This window comes from Uranotaenia lowii, chromosome 3 (assembly GCF_029784155.1).
Source record: "Uranotaenia lowii strain MFRU-FL chromosome 3, ASM2978415v1, whole genome shotgun sequence".
Taxonomy (NCBI): Eukaryota; Metazoa; Arthropoda; class Insecta; order Diptera; family Culicidae; genus Uranotaenia; species Uranotaenia lowii.
Window position 1 is genome coordinate 103,161,254 of NC_073693.1, and position 16,393 is coordinate 103,177,646.

General features: G+C 34.1%; 1 protein-coding gene across 1 annotated transcript; it reads right to left on the bottom strand.

The window, feature by feature from the left end:
- Positions 1-5,568: 5,568 nt before the first annotated feature.
- Positions 5,569-11,370, bottom strand: LOC129752479 (uncharacterized). The gene is made up of 7 exons (XM_055748253.1): positions 11,265-11,370; positions 11,076-11,203; positions 10,753-10,866; positions 10,567-10,695; positions 6,507-6,699; positions 6,095-6,442; positions 5,569-6,035 (listed from the first exon to the last, which is right to left on the bottom strand). Exons 1-7 carry the CDS (start codon positions 11,368-11,370, stop codon positions 5,569-5,571), a joined length of 1,485 nt encoding a protein of 494 aa, XP_055604228.1.
- Between the last annotated feature and the right edge of the window lie 5,023 nt (positions 11,371-16,393).

A 16,393-nucleotide genomic window follows, 5' to 3' on the forward strand; every position in this document is an offset into this window, starting at 1 on the left:
GCTGTAGGGGGATATTGAGAACCTCCACTGGGGTAGTATAAGCACCATTAATCGGGACACGATGAGGCCAAATCCGGTCAGAAGATTGTTGGGACGTTGTGGGCCTTCGGGAAAGGAAGCAGCCGTTTCTGGAGGCACTCTTTCATATACACCTGTCCGTTCATCGTGTCCTGGGTCATAGGCTTGCCAAACCAGGAATTTCTTCGCAAATTTGGACATCTTCTGTCTGCGGACATGCTCCGGAACGCTGAACTTATCCTTGGCCGTGAAAAACAGGTTGCCGGGGACCTTTAAGACCTTCACATATGTTTCGTCGTCCATGATGCAGCATTCAACTTTCGTCAGAATGTTGAGGTACAACTTCCTGGCACGAGTTTTGGCGGACTTGTTCTGCTTCCCGTCGCGATAAGGTGCCTTTTGTACCTTGAGCGTTCGAAGCCCAGCCTTAGATTTGGCCTTCTGGACAAAACTTCGGCTTAGGTGCAGCATCTTAGCCACATCCCGAACGGAGGCGTTTGGGTTCCGGTTGAAGGACCAAACTGTGTAGCGCTATATATGGATACCCTCCTAATTGTGTAGATAACTTAAGCGTTTACACGGTAACCCAACATGAACATCGACTATCCTCCAGTATGTCATCATCCATCCTTCTCGCCATCCTTATCTATCGCCATGCGTCAATCGACCTCTCGCTCACACACCCAGCGAGTTCGAGCGGCACCCCGCGCAAGCCGGACCTCAGGGACAGCGCTCGTCGGAATACCGGAATACATAGCGAGGTTTATTTATTTATTTCACCAAACATCGTAGGCTACATATATATTCTTAAAACTAGTAGTACAATCTTAATATTACTTTAAATACTACAATATTAGGTTCTTAAGTGCCTGTCGCCGTAAAAAGCACTTTTTAGCTGCTGTTTAGACATAGTAAAATCTATGTTCTGGTAGTTTTTATTATAATTCTGCATTAGACAATTGATTGGACTATTTTTACCATAATCAGTTCGAGCAGAGGTTAAAATAAACAGATTTCTGGTTCTCAACTGGCGACTCGGACACGCAGAAAAATTTATTTTAAAATTGATAAGAATTTGATCGAAAATAATAAAAATTTTGGTTGGGAAAAAGCACAAATATATTTTGCGTTAATTTTAGTCAAAAATATTGGTGGATGCAATCTCAGTGTTTTTATTGAGATTATTAACGCTGTTTTGTGGAAATGAATTTTATTGTGTACCAAAACAACAAAATTTTCGCGATTTAAAAATAAATTTCTTTTTTATGGAAATAGAAAATACGAATGAATTTTAAACAATCGATTTTTTTTAAGATTTATAAAATATTTACGGATTAAAGCCAATAACATTATTTTAATTCAAAACGAACCCATGTGATTTTCTCAAAATTAACAATAAAATAATCAAATTAATAATAAATATTTGCATCTAAACAGCTCTGTTTTATATTCAAAATCATAATTTCTTTCTAGTTATTTGTTTATACATGGATTTGGGAGACAAAATCGATTTTAGAATTAGTTTTCAAAGGCCGTATGAGCCAACGTTGAGTTTACGAGCTTATTTCCTACTAAAGAAGTGTAAACTTGCCAGCTGTTCAAGCCGAATACATCTACTATTCGAATAAAAATTAAAGAAATTTAAAATACCAAAAGCATCTTTAAACTCACATTTCTGGCTCATGCGACCTTTAATAAACTAATTCTGATTTGTTCTTTGAATTTCGGATGGACGAATTAACTTAAGTGGCACGTTTTTTAGTTTTTTAATTATTACATAGCTTGGAAATTATACAGCATTTCAATAGATATATGATTTTTATTCTATATGTACGAAATCTACCATTAAATTATTTAATTCGTAAAAATAACATTTTCTTAAGTATAATTTTTCATTTAACATATGCAGGTTAATTGGATTGATTTGTAGTTTTTCAACGTTTTTAATTATTATGTTTTGTCCAGGAATAACGTGATAAGATTGAAGGTGTGTGTCGAAATAGACGCTTTGAAAATGAATACCTTTTAAAAAAATTTGCTGATCTGCTGTGCTTAAAATTTCTACAATTTTACAGATAATCATAATCCTTTTGAATTTTATGCTTATAAAGGTACCTTTCTCGAAGCTCCACTCGTATATCGAAAAACTATCTATGAAATTCACATCAATTGATGTTAATCCTGTAACTAATTCTAGGAATTTTTGATTATTGGTCAGGTTATTATCAACTTCATTTCTTTTTCCAATTGTTAACCTGGGTGCTATGAAGTTTTGATTTGTTAGATGGTAAACAAATTTCAAATTAGACTTAATGGCTAAAGATAAACATAAGTTACTTTTATTATTATTAACCCTTGCATATTGTTTAGGCTCCGTATGTTTAGCCTCATACCTCATGCACCAATTCAATCTAAGAGTACCGGTTTTTAATACAGCTGTTGGGTAATGGGTCATGAAATGATGCTTAGGTTTTAGTGTATCAAAAAACAATTCTTTGTATTTACAATGATGCTCTTCAACTAAAGTTTTCAATGGATTGATTAAATCAATTGGAATTTCGTCCAACAAAACAATGTGCAAAATATTTAATAGAACTTTTAAGTAATCCCAAACAGGATCAGATAGTGGAATTTTTTCTCCGACTATCAGTGGCAAGAACTGAGTAAATACTTTTGCCTCACTAGCAGTTAGTTTTAATTCTTTGCTTTTAATTTTTCTTTCCGTAAAATCTCCTACTATATTTCCTGAACTTAGCTTTCCGAAAACAAACACATTTTTCCTATAGTTCAATTCATGGATAGTAAAATAGTTTTTTACATAAATGAAATAATGCAACGCGTGTTGAAGACCGTATAGTAAGGCTCCTTCGAGGATATCATGCATGATATCGAAAACAAAATTTTCAGTTACGTGAAATGAAGGTAGTCTATTGAAAATACATTCTGATTTCAATCCTGTTTCAGAAACATCTGATTGCTGCAAATCGCTTTCGTAGTTTTGCTTTGTTCTTAGTTCTGAATCTATTTGGACGCAATCGACTTCTGTTTGTTTTCTTGTCCTTTTGCAGACTCTGCAAAAATAATTTGATCTAAAACTTTCAACAAATCCTGTAATTCCATTAAGGGCTAAATTATCTCCTAGAATTAATGCGACAACAAAATAAACTTTCAACTTCGACCCTTTATAACAAACTTCTAAGCCATTGATTTCCAAATCTTTAAGAACATCAATTAGTTTCGCAAAAATCATGTCAATATCAAAATGTTTTTTGTCTAAAGTTTTGACAAAACCGGCCGTTAAAGTGTTTGATAACTTTGACAAAACATAAGTCGGGAGACACGGGATGTTGTAATAAATTCCGCATATAGACGTGTTTTTACTGTGAGTAGAAGCAGTGTCGGACAAGTTGAAGTCATCCGTGAAAATATTTAGAGGTAAAATGATGCCCGACTCGAATCTCTTAATTTTTTGTTTCCACTCGGTGCCGTCGATGACACTCCTGATAACAGAATCGTCCGAAGGAGTAATGGATCGCAGAATTAAATCCATCATGTTAGGAGATTCCAAATACTTTGTTAAATGGAATTTAATAGGAAGAAGAACACCTTGAGCAAGATCACAAACCTAATAAAATAGAAATAAGAGAAAAATATTCATGAGAAAAATGCAGAAAGAACAGTAAATATACGAATATTGATTTATTTAAACATTAAATGCAACAAAAATTAATCTTAATCTTAAAAGGTAAAGAAACTAAACCTGTTGTTAATCTTAAATCTGAATGAGAAATCCTCATAAGAAACCTGAATCAGAATTATTAAGTCTGAATACAAAGCCAGTATCTGAATCCCAAGGCGGAATCTGAATCTTAAATCTGAATGCGAAATTTTTATTTGAAAGCTGTAAACTGAATATAAAATCTGAATCTGAATTTTGATCCCTAAATCTGAATCTGAATCCGAAAGCTGACGTCTAAATCTGATGGAATCTGAAGCATAAATATGATTCAGTAATCGATCATCAGAAATCGAAATACGAAATCAAAATGTTAAGACTGAAACTGAAATTGAAGTAATCAATCGAATCAGAACACCAACAGAAAATGAAAAAGCTGAATCTGAAATCTGAATTTGAAAGTTTAAGTCTGAATCTGAGGTCTTAAATTTGAATCCAAATCTATGCAAATTTATGCTCCTAATCAAGAATATGAATTTTGAAATCTTAACCCGAAATCCAAATCTGAATCGAATGTCCGAATCTGAAAGCTGAAGTCTGAATCTCAAATCTAAATATGTATTTCGAAATTGAAATCGGAAACAATCTAAAATCCGGAATCTGAAATACGAAACTAAAATTTGAAACAAAAATCTGATATATAATTTAAAACGAAAATCTGAAATTTAAATTCGGAATCTGAATCTTAAATTACAAGTCTCTATTAGAAATTTGAATCAAAAATCTGAATCTGGAGTCTTAAATCTGGATATGAAGTCTAATATTTAATATGGAATCTAAAACAGAAATCCGAACCAGAAATCTGAATCTGAAATCTGAATCTGAAACAAAAATCTGAAACTGGATTCAGAAACAGAAATCTTAATAAATAATCTTTATCTTAATCTGGTTCTTAAATTTGAATCTGACATCGTAAATCTGAACTTAGATTTCGAATCTCAAATCTGTATCTGATTTCTGAAATTTGAAATATAAATCTGAGTCTTAATCTGAGATATGAACCCGAAATATAAATCAGATAGCTCTGTCAGAAATCTGTATATGAATCAGAATCCTGAATCTAAAATAGAAATCAGAAGTCTATATCTGAAACAAAATCTGAAATAATTTTCTAGTCAGACAAAATTTCAAACATTTTCTTACCATTTTTTGAACGTTGCTCCTTACTCCAGGTTTGAGTTGATTGCTGATTGTGAACACAATAGGATCTTCGTAAACATCTAGTACTTTTAGTCGCTGAAGAAACTTATATTCCGATTCCTGAATTCCGGATTGCAGAACCCTCAGTAAAATGGTCTTTAAATCTTCAGATAAGTTTCCTCCATCTGCTAAACACAAAACTGTTGTCTCCATTGGTTTGATGAAATAAGTTTCAATATCTTTTTGTAAATCTAAAACCAGTTTTCTGGGTACGCTCTCTTTGCTTGACCATTTCAAATAAAAGTTTATACTCGATCTTTGCATTTGTTTTGTCAGTTCATCGATATCAACATCTTTATTATTCTTCGTATTGTAATTCCTTCCACTTTGAAGAAATCTTTCATTGCTTTTGCCATGGTTTTCGTTACCGCACTCCTCAACATCTTCTACAATGTTGCAGTTTTTCCTATTAATTTCAAATGCAACATGCAATCCATAGTGTTTTTTATAATGATCTCGAAAAGTACGGAAATTGCCAAAAGATCTATCGCAATCGCTGTAGTTACATTGATATAAATTTAAATTGTAATGCATACGTTTCACGTGATTTAATAGTAAATCGAAGGTGTTCGACACCCACCGACAATTTTTTACAATGCAACGAATCATTTTAATTAATTTTGAAGATATTGCTTCAACGAGATTATTTTCGATTCCCACGGAATGGAATTCACCTCGAAATCATAAATGCAATGGTCCAAAAAATTCCAGGGTCCAGAAGCTTCTTCCGGGAAATTCAATCCATACGTTTTGAAAAGTTTATAGCAGATGTCTAACGCCTTCAGAAATGTTCGAAATTCGTAATACGTTTCTTGAAAATAAACAATAAATTTCAAGCAGCAACTGATGCTGGGGCCAACTGCTATCAGAAGCGGTTTCGGCTGGAGATTCCTCTGTTGGTAGCGTGTTGACAATCTTTCAATGTACCCTTCAACCTCCGAGAGATCGGTGAGAAACATTAAATACGCTTCTCTTGTTTCTGCGAATGTCGGCCGCCAACGCTTTAAACCTTTTTTCAAACATACCATGGGACTGGGTAGAAGGTATGTTAGAAGCGTGAAAATGATGCAATCACGACTGTCTGTAAAAACTTTGTTATTGTTAGTTTTTTATTGGCAAGCTGATGATTTGAATATTTACCATCGCTGATAGTTTCCTTTTCGAGAATCCTTAGAAGGCTTTTACCTCCATTATCAAGAACGTCAACTTCGAATACTGAATACAGTTTTTTTATTATACCAGGCCACGTCTGAAACAACAATTCTTCTTTGTTGGGAAATCGAAATTGAAAATCAATTTGAATTAATCCATAAGCTTGTGGATTCCTCAAAATGGGATATTCGTATAAAATATCTTCGATGGTTCTTTCAGGTTTGTTTAATATTTCGTAAGTTCGTATGTCACTGGAGCTAATCCATCTAGTTTTGAGCTGTTCCCAGTCTTCTTCGTGGTGGCGAAACCATAATTTGGTTTCTTTGTATGCCTCCTCTGAAAAAAAAAAAAACAAAAAAATGTTCAATCGAAATTAAAGAATAGGAATAATCATTTTTACTTATAGCTGGAGTAAAAACCCTTCTACAAATGACGATTGGTTCGACGGGTTTGATGATATTCAAACGACGATTCTGAGTAGCAATGGGTTTATAGTTCACGTTGCGATCGTATAGAGTTCCTTTAGCGTACTTCCCTATATGTCGTTTCGTTCCATCTGCTTTGACTTCGAACGTTGGGCGAAACCATGTGTACTGAAAAAAAAGTTTTGAAATATTGTTTATTTCTGCTTATTTAGTGATATATTTGTGTGTATATTGTATATAAGAATTTGATAATGTTTTACATGAAAATTTTTAAAGTCCGTCCGTAGTCGTTAATCGTTAAGGTAGTACGTACAGTACTGATCATAATGGTATAGAAATCGGAAGCACGGTCAGTGTCACTTCGACTTTCAACTTCCATAACTTTTTACTCAAATTTTCTGCGTATGACTTTTTGAACTTTTGCCATTCAAACTGCAATATCTCAGAAACCACGCAACGCCTAATATGGAAATATTGCAGAGTGATTGTTGTAATTTAAAGCTACCTACCATGTCTAAAGTTGTTGAAAATTTTCATGAAAGGGGTGAAAAGCTACCGTTGAATTGAAAAATACGATTATTTCAGAATTTTGGACGATTCATGGGGACAATATATTTTCCACCATAAATCAGAAAGAGTTTTTGATTGAAACAGTTTTACTGGTTTTGAATAAAAAATATGGTTTTCGTATGCTAACATTATATAATTTTTTTTTTTAGGTTCAACCCTAGAATATTGTAATCGGTTGATTTATCTTACAGTGGATATTTTATAAAAAATTTCATCTGAGTAAAAAGTTACGATAGTTGAAACTCGAAGCATGCGTCCCGTTTCTATAAAATTATGAACGAAACTATATACAGTACCTATAGGTAGATGAATATTTGGTTCCTTACTAACAGCTAATAGAAGAGAAACTCTTCCATTCCTCTTCCACTAACCTACATGTTCGATTCAATTACTAATGTATCTATAGATCGTGGAAAGCTCACTTGACCTCAATTAGTGTTTTTCGAAATCTACTGGCCTTAGATTTTTTTTCTAATAAAACGAGGCCTTGGTCGTAGCTAGTTAAAAAAGTGTATTTAGTTGCTACGATGTGTCGCAGATCTACCGGATTGTCGGAAAACTTGTGGCATGTCTTGATCCTTTCGAAAAACTTGGTAGAACCTGCGACATTTTATTGAAGATAAAATTTCAGTTGAGTATAATTGATCAGTTCACTCATGAAACAAAATATTAACCTCCAAAAATACCAACTATTCCTAAGGGTACATTTATGTAGTAAAATGTTTTACTTTTAGGAAATTTCCATCGATCTAATCCGACGGTTTGAAAATTTCGCGAGTTATTCAAAAATAAGTATAGTAAACTTAGACCCCCATCCCCCTCCCCGTCCATCGATCACCCCACACTGGACAGAGTGAGGAGACTCAATAAACATTTGTTGTTAGTGGTGGTGGTAGGTGTGGGATATACCCAAATACCATCGTATGCAACTTTGGTTTGCATGATCAGCTCTCGATTTTCTTTTGTGAAAGCCTTAATCTTCACTGAAGGAGGGAAGGTATTGAATACATTCCCTTGTTCAAGTGAGGGAAGGGTAGTAAAACGTGGTAAAACTATTACAGGAACCTTCCCCGTCCTTAAAAGTCTCCATCAGCCCAGTTTCGAGCAAATCGGTTCAGCAGTTTCCGAATCTATATCTTTTATTTTTTAAGCCAATATGTATCATTTTTAAAAGTCCTCTGGTGTTACGCTACTGCACCTAGGATGTTGGTTTAAAAACGCATTATTTGTTCTCAAATACTTTGCGTTCGTTAAATTGTTGAAACAACTCTGAATTTGATTACAAACACACCGACGTTAAACAAGTTTATGCATGCGAATGATTTTCAAATGGCTATTTTTCACACTTTCCCCACTGTGGCGTTTCCGGTAACCGGGTTTTCAAAATTGATGTCTTGTTTTGCTTCGGGGGAAACTTTGCATTACCTCATACTGTCAATATCAGTGAGTTGAATTTGAGGAATCATCTTATCGACAAAATTTCGCCATAATCCTGGCTTATGTATTGCTAGTGGCCGTCTCACATGAACATCTTGCCGATCCTAAGACTGAACCTTCATGCTTCACTGACCTTTCCGAAAACCTGAAAAGTAATTCAAACTTATAAAGGGAATCTTTTTATGAGGTTGTGCCACGTTCGTCGGAATTCCATTTTCCGACAAACTATGATATTTAAAATTACCAAATTGAACAAGATTTTAATTTACGGGGGTGCCATTATCGGGAGTGAACGACTAACCGGACGACAAGTTATTAACAAATATCGAGAATGCAGGGAGCGACACAAATCTGTTTTTCAAATCCAAATCAAATAAGTTTCGCAAATCCATGTTGCTAGTGGCAACCCTCCTTTGGCAGTCCGGAATATCATGCATCCGGAAAATGGTATTCTGGTTAACGTGATACAACCTTATCATGAAAATATTTGAACTGAGTAAATTTAAATAAAGTAAAACTTACAGCGAAAATCTCTTCGATGCACCTTCGTCGATCTGCTTTTTAGAGTACAGTGCATTCTGAAACATGCACATATTCAGCTACACAATAAACAAGAGGTCCTTGATTAAGTACACGACATGTCTTCTTTCCAAAATACGCGAGCATGGAAAATGTAATCCAGTCGGAGTTCACCTATTTTGTGCGTTTAAACGGCCCAGATGAGTTCATGTACAGCCTATTGCAGGAGTTACACAAAATTAATTTTCACAATCAATATAAATATACATTTAAGACTACTCACCTAATAGTTTGTCCATATTATTCTTTCGGCACACAAGCAACACAAAACCTGTTCCAACATTGAACAACAAAATACAAAAACTTCAAACTTTTTGTTAATTATTTACCAAAACATATGATCCAACTTGTTCAACGCTGGAGAACTTGGCTAGGGATGGTAATACCGGTATTCGGTATATTGTTTGTGTCAAAACCGGTATTGAGGACTTTCATCCTAGCAATATATTGCCTATTAATTGTATTGCATTTACTTATAAGAATTAAGAATATTCCAATAAAAGTAATGTATTCAAAAAACGTCGAAAAAAACCTACGATTGCCGGGCATGTCCTATTAAAAACGTCCGATTAACGAGGAAGTACTGAACAGCAAAAGCAGCTCGCTATCGGTTTCGGTATTAATCATTTAAAATTCCGTTTGGTTATTTTCAGCTATCACTCTTTGTCTCAAAGCTCGATTTTACTTTTTTTTAAACTTCTTTTGCTGTCCGGAGACGTTTAGTAAAACTTTTTGGAGCAATTGGAAAGTCCCAGAGATCGGAGCTTCATATTGGCTTAATGTTTTATCATTTGAGTTGATTCTCTAAATTTTGAAAAATTTACACTAGCAAGCAAAAACTTGAAAATGTTCGATATCAGAGGGTTTCCAGCTTAACATGCTTGTCAGATGTTTAATTTATCAGAATGAAATTAATATTTATCGTTTCAAATTGCAGTTTAAGAAAAAGGGAAAATTGTGAGACGGAGTTTTGGTCTCATATTCTGATTTGGTATTAAAGATTCCAATCAAAATTTTTAAATGACATACCTTAGGCTCAGTTGGAAATATTTTGTAGAGCTCCAAAGAGCGATCCGCTAGCTCCTGCCTAGTTAGTTTTCCAAATTTATCTTTGAATTCATCTACCACGATGTGCGTGATAATTTTTTTATGATCCTTTGGGAGATACTTCGTCTTGCGATACGCATCGATAACTTGTTTGGCTTTATCGGACTTATTTATGAAATATGTTGCCGAAAATTTACTTCTAGGCAAAGGCACTTCTATTAAACTAGAGTTTTCCAAGGTGCCGCAACCTGACGTTTCTGTTAAGTCCTATGAAATCCGAAAATTTAAGAAATATAAAAATTATTTCAGAATTTCCATTCAAATTATGTAAATGTGAAGGTGTTATCTACCAAGAATATTAGAAATCGTTATAACACAATGAAAATAAAATTAATGTCTTACCAGCGATTTTTTTATTACTGATGATCCTGGTATGAGATCGACCGATACCTCGTCGACTGGAGTTCCAGATGCCTCCAAGTCCAGTTCAATGTATTCCAAGGCACTTAAATTGTTCGAATAGTTGAATTTCTGGAAGAGATGTACTGTAAATGTGTAGGCTGAAAAATACAAGTTGAAACCACTCACTGTTTGTGTTTGGATTGGAGAACCATCTGTTGCGAGGAAAGCTCCTGTACTCTCGGTATCCTCAAAATCTAGCTCATCCGATTTGTAGTCATTTTGCGAGAATGGTGTCAATTCCTAACGCAAACATGAATAAAACAAGAACGATAAACTTAGTAAATTAAAATGCGATTTGAAATTTCAATATAGGTTTCAGGTTAGAATAAAGTTGTGAAACTAAATTTCACATGATAAAATGGAATCGGAAACCGATCAATGTTGTTAAATAGTAATAGTGATAATGTTAATTAATCCTGTGGATGTTAAAAATCAAACTTATCATTTACCTGGGAAATTCTCCATCGGTTCAGACCTCGGATGCATTTGACCCGATCTAAATCGTACGGTGAAGGTAACAAACCTTCCAGTTTATGGCGCTCAATTTGCTTTAAACTTTGAATGTCGTATTTGCTATCTGTAGGGAAAAAATTAAGTGTAAAATTATCAAAAATATTTAACCTAATAATATGGATTACCCATAACAATGGTTATGCCCTCATCGGACATCCCAAAAGACCGGAGCAATCGATATAGATCTAAATCGAGATTTTGAATCTCGAGGATTTGCACTTTAGAATTCATGTTAAATGTGTTTTATCTGAAAAATTACAACAAAATACGTTACCCTCAGGCAAAAGAGCTCCCGATAGCAAAGTCATATTTACAACTCATTTTTCTTCAGGTAAAGCTCGACATTCTTTTAAACTTCACTCTCTCAACTCAGAAGACTTGGACAGTTACTTTAGACTTACCTTAAAACGCTTAAAACCAGACAATTTCACAAATTTACAAATTCACCATCTACATTACACGACCGAAAAAAATTAACGCGGCTTATCACAAAATGGACGACAAGACAAATCGACTTCTTCCGTTTTTTTTACAATATCTCTACACCAATGTTGCCAACAATGCACTTTTTCATTTGAATTTGTTCTAAGCATTATTGAGTGAAAAATATTGTTAGTGTAATTTCAATAAAACCATTATTGGAAAATAATAAAATCAAATTATTTAAACGAATCGAAAATTTACTCTAGTGTAGTATTTTGTTTTGAAAAATCGAGTTGAGTTGAAAAAACTAAACCTAGAGGTTTATTTTAATTGGATTTTTTTATGAGAACTACTCAAAATTCTGCGTAGATTTTATAAAAAAAAACAACAAAACGTTTTGTTGAAACCAACCCCCGGTCTTTTTCTGCGTGGACAATAAAAGTTTAACTGATTTAGTAGATAAGTAGATTGAACACGCTGACTAATTATGTCGTTTACAAAGGAGATTGCAGCAAATTCTCTTCTAACACTTAATGGTTCAATATTTATTAGTAAACAGCGTGATTCGTAGCTTGGTAATTGGCTCTGAGACCATCCTAGATTTCGTAAAGCAAATAGAACAAATTGTTTCTGAATGGATTCTAAACGGTTTTTATGAGAAATTTGAAAGGGGGACCAAACAACGCTGCAGTATTCAAGTATGGATCGGACATAAGCTGTGTACAATGTTTTTAATGTATATGGGTCTTGAAAATTATAACTAAAACGTTTTATAAAGCCAAGCATACTATTTGATTTTTGAATTATTGAGTTATAGTGATCTACAAAGGTAAGTTTTGAGTCCAATATAATACCTAGATCTCTTATCTTATTGATTCTCTCCACAGGCTCATTTCCTAATGTAACAATTTCATATGACGGATATTTTTTCCTCGTAAATACAATATGTGAACATTTTTTCACGTTTAGTTCAAGAAGACTTTTACTGCACCATTTGTAAAAAATATTTATTTCATTTTGAAACACCCTGAAATCTTCTTCGTTGTTGACTATAAGTAAGATCCCCCGAGCCTTCTCTAGTTGGGACTGGGCCGCACACCAACTACTCGGTTGTGTTTTTTTGTGCTGTACGTGATACTTTTTCCTTCACTTCTGGGCTTCCGATCGGTGGTCAATCGTTCCTCGAACCGCTTAATCACTCGCGACTCCATGGAATTCGCGATTCCCAGCGTTTAAGCAATGGATTGATGCGAGATAACCTTGTTCTCGTGATGAATGCGCAAGATTCGATCACGCATGAGCTGTTATTTTGACTCCATTGCCGCGTGTTTTGATCACAGGACTTTAAAACTTGCAAGAGTTCGATTCCCGGTATCGGCAAGAAAAACTTTTGGGTTCGAATCCCATAAGCGGCCGACAGGTAAGATGTGTTTCATTCTATAACTGACTATATAATTGGAATGTTCAATCAGTTGCCAGCTGGAGAGGTATATACACGGATGCCGGAATACCTGTAAGTAAACTAGCCCACCTGATTGATTCGTTCTTCCAAAATATACCTACATCAACACAATACATTCACTACATAACAGTTCATACGAAGCCATGGGGTCCGGGTATGGTGTACGCGTTGCATTGAAGATTTGTCGAACTTAATAATCTAAAAGTATGCACTTTGGCAGAAACTGCGGTGAATCCGTGCACCCATGGTGGATTACCAACATACATACATACAGGACTTTAAAACTTGCAAGATGTAAATAATGCACTATGAATTGTATCCACCCAAATTTTCATTAAATTCTACTCAACTGTTAAAAAGCAATTTCATAGTGTGGCAATTTCATCGTGAACACCCTTTATACTCTTTAGATTATCTGAATTTCCTCGGTTTTCCCCTTTGGATTAGGGGAGAGGCGGGCTATATGCGCATATTAAGGAAAGCACTCATTTTCTCCCACATTCCAATAGAAAGGAGTCTGAAAACTATATGCATATGAGCGGACATCTGTTTTCTATACGTAAGAGCAATTTTTCTGTTAATATCTCTTACAGTTTTTGTGAAAATAAATTTATAATAAAAGAAGTCAAAATAACCGATTTCCGAAACCGGCGGGCTAAATGCGCATATTTATGTTTTAAGCTATATTTCATTTACACTTGCAATATTTTGAAATTATTTAATTGAAAATGGTAGAAACGGATGTTAAGCATACGTCAATGCTGAAATTTTGGTGAAATTTTTTACACCACTAGTTCTTTTGCATGAAACATAGTTAAGTATGCCATATGGCCATATTTCATGGTAATATTTTGTTCATATTGTATTTTTATCGGATCATTATGAAGTTCTTTTTTTTTCGCTGTAAGATCGTGATTTGAGCGTAGATTTAATGTTTAAATGATGGAAAGTAAAAAAATTATAAGACTAATCTATTTTTCTTGTTATAGGCATTTAACCTGCCTTGATATGGGCATTCAGAAACTGTCTCTTATTCCAATATCTTATCATCTACAACTTTGCCGAAAGCTTCAATTTGTTGAATTCCCGATTTTCAGATGAATAAGAAAGAAAACCCATTAAAATTTTTGTTTACATAACCTGTACGCACAATAATTAAAGTTCAATATATTATAACAAAACTGACAAAAATCTTGTTTGAATTTTTAAAATTTTTCGACTTTATATAACAATTTAATTTTTTCATGCCATGTGTTAAAAGCGTATTACCCTCAAACTGCACTGATAAGATATGATGAATCTCTAGCCATATCGTCTATCGGCTGTATGCGCATATTACCAAACATGCGCATTTAGGAACACTTCCCCCTAAATGTTCAAAAGTTCAAAACACTCTTCTTCAATACGAATGGAATTGATCCGATACATAGAAACTAAAATTTCAACTAAATGAGATGAGAATGTAAAATATATACGAATTGTCTATTGAAAATTAAATGATTTACGAAAAAAAAGTTGAAATTTAGTTGTTTGTATAATTACACGATCGGGAAACGAAGCTTAGGGAATGATGATGAATTTTCCCAAATTATTCAGGGAAAAAAGGGGAGTGATATCTCGAGCAAACGAACTCGTCTCGTTGCGAGTCTAACTAAGATTGATTTTATTATCCATTTCTTAAGCCTACATTTGTGCGGCGACCTACACGTAGCTTACGCGTAGTCAGCATAAACAAATATCGGACGATCGAAGTACTGTTCCCTTTTGCTTGCGTTAGCATAAAGGACTGAACCTTCGATCGTCGCGATAGAATGTGCGCATGGGCGTAGCTAGTGGGGGCATCCACCACAATGAGCTAGTTGGCGCCAGGAGCTCTGGGCGATTAATAATTTTCTCCTACACCCAAAAGAATAAAGAATTTTTTTCTACGGGATTTTTCACGTAAACTATGATTTTGCTGCATAATATCGATTTTACGTGTGTTTTTAGTAAACACAGTGTGTAACGGAAGCCCTGGTAGTAACGACTTTACTTCCACGTAATTGTTGCATGAATTTCACGTCAAGTCTAAGTGAATGATTTAAATCCGTTTTGTGCGTTTGTCTTAAGCGTGTGGTTGTAAATTCTTATTAGAAAAGGGAATTGTCAGCCAACTGATTTCGTTAGCTGTTGTAAAATTTTTGTGTCTAATGGAACTGTGGATTCAGCTTTGTCTTTTTGATAAGTGATAATGATGCTTATGATAATCATGAATTTATTTTCGTTTTTCATCCCCTTTTAGCAATGAACACAACTCATCTTTCGTTGAACCTGGTGACGATCGCTCGTTTTTAGTTGGACTGTACGGAAAATATATTCAACAGAACATATGAACGCAACAAAGGTGATTTATTTTTTATTTCAATAATATTTTTTTAATTAAATCATACTTTTAAATTTTCGCAGGATTCCAAAAACCAAGCGAGCAGCAGGAATTGAAGGAAAAGTGATAAAATTGGTGTGAAAATAAAATTTATTCTCAATTGAATTTGGTTTTATTTTTTATCATAATAAACTAAATGAAAATAAAAAGTAAAAACAACATGAATTTCATTCTTATACTAAAAATATTCCCAGTAGCTTTTTACAAATACACGGCGTAGAACGTACTAAAAATTCACGTAAGTTGTGGGTGAGTTCCATGAAGCACGAATTCTTATAGGGACGCCTTAACGCATTTTTTTCGTAGCATTTACGTGAAAATCATTTGGATAAAAATTATGTAACTTTTCACGTAGCCGCTACGTGCAGAGTATTTTGGGTGTACGGAAGGGGAGTTATATCAGATTATCAGTGCTTGAAATTTACTTCAGTAAAAACTTCCCCCATAGATGGTGCTGATGATTATGCCCTTGCTGAGATTCATGAAGCATGCTGAGAGTTACCAATTGATTCTATTTTAAAATCGTCCAAATGTCTGCAACAAATGAATGTTTCCAAATTTTAAGATTTTAATATTTTAGTGGTCATTAGAAACCAACCTTAAAGTCGAAGTGTCGTTAAAATAACTATTTCACGCCAGAGATAACTCATTTTGCTGAAATAATATTGGGAAACTTTTGATTGATATGGATTCAAATAGAAATTAAGTAGGTTTGTCAGCCCAAAGCTAGCAATTTTAATTGTTCCTAACGAAATTTTTCAACTAAGATTTTATAGCTATGTATATTTCCATAAGAATATTGGAGTTTCGTTTTAAAAAACAGCTTTTCTGTTTGATAACATCCAATTTTAATTGAGTTCTTGAAATCATTTATGAAAGGAAAAGAGATAACGTTGGTCACCATATTATTAATCTAATATCCAATGTTAATTTCCAAATATACAGAA

Excerpts from the sequence above, each read along its gene's own strand:
- LOC129752479 (XM_055748253.1), bottom strand. The coding sequence starts at position 11,370 with ATGAATTCTAAAGTGCAAATCCTCGAGATTCAAAATCTCGATTTAGAT. Across the intron at positions 10,696-10,752 it reads CTCCAATCCAAACACAAACA|AAATTCAACTATTCGAACAA; the intron begins GTGAGTGGTTTC and ends CATCTCTTCCAG. Across the intron at positions 6,700-10,566 it reads CAGTAATAAAAAAATCGCTG|TACACATGGTTTCGCCCAAC; the intron begins GTAAGACATTAA and ends CTTTTTTTTCAG.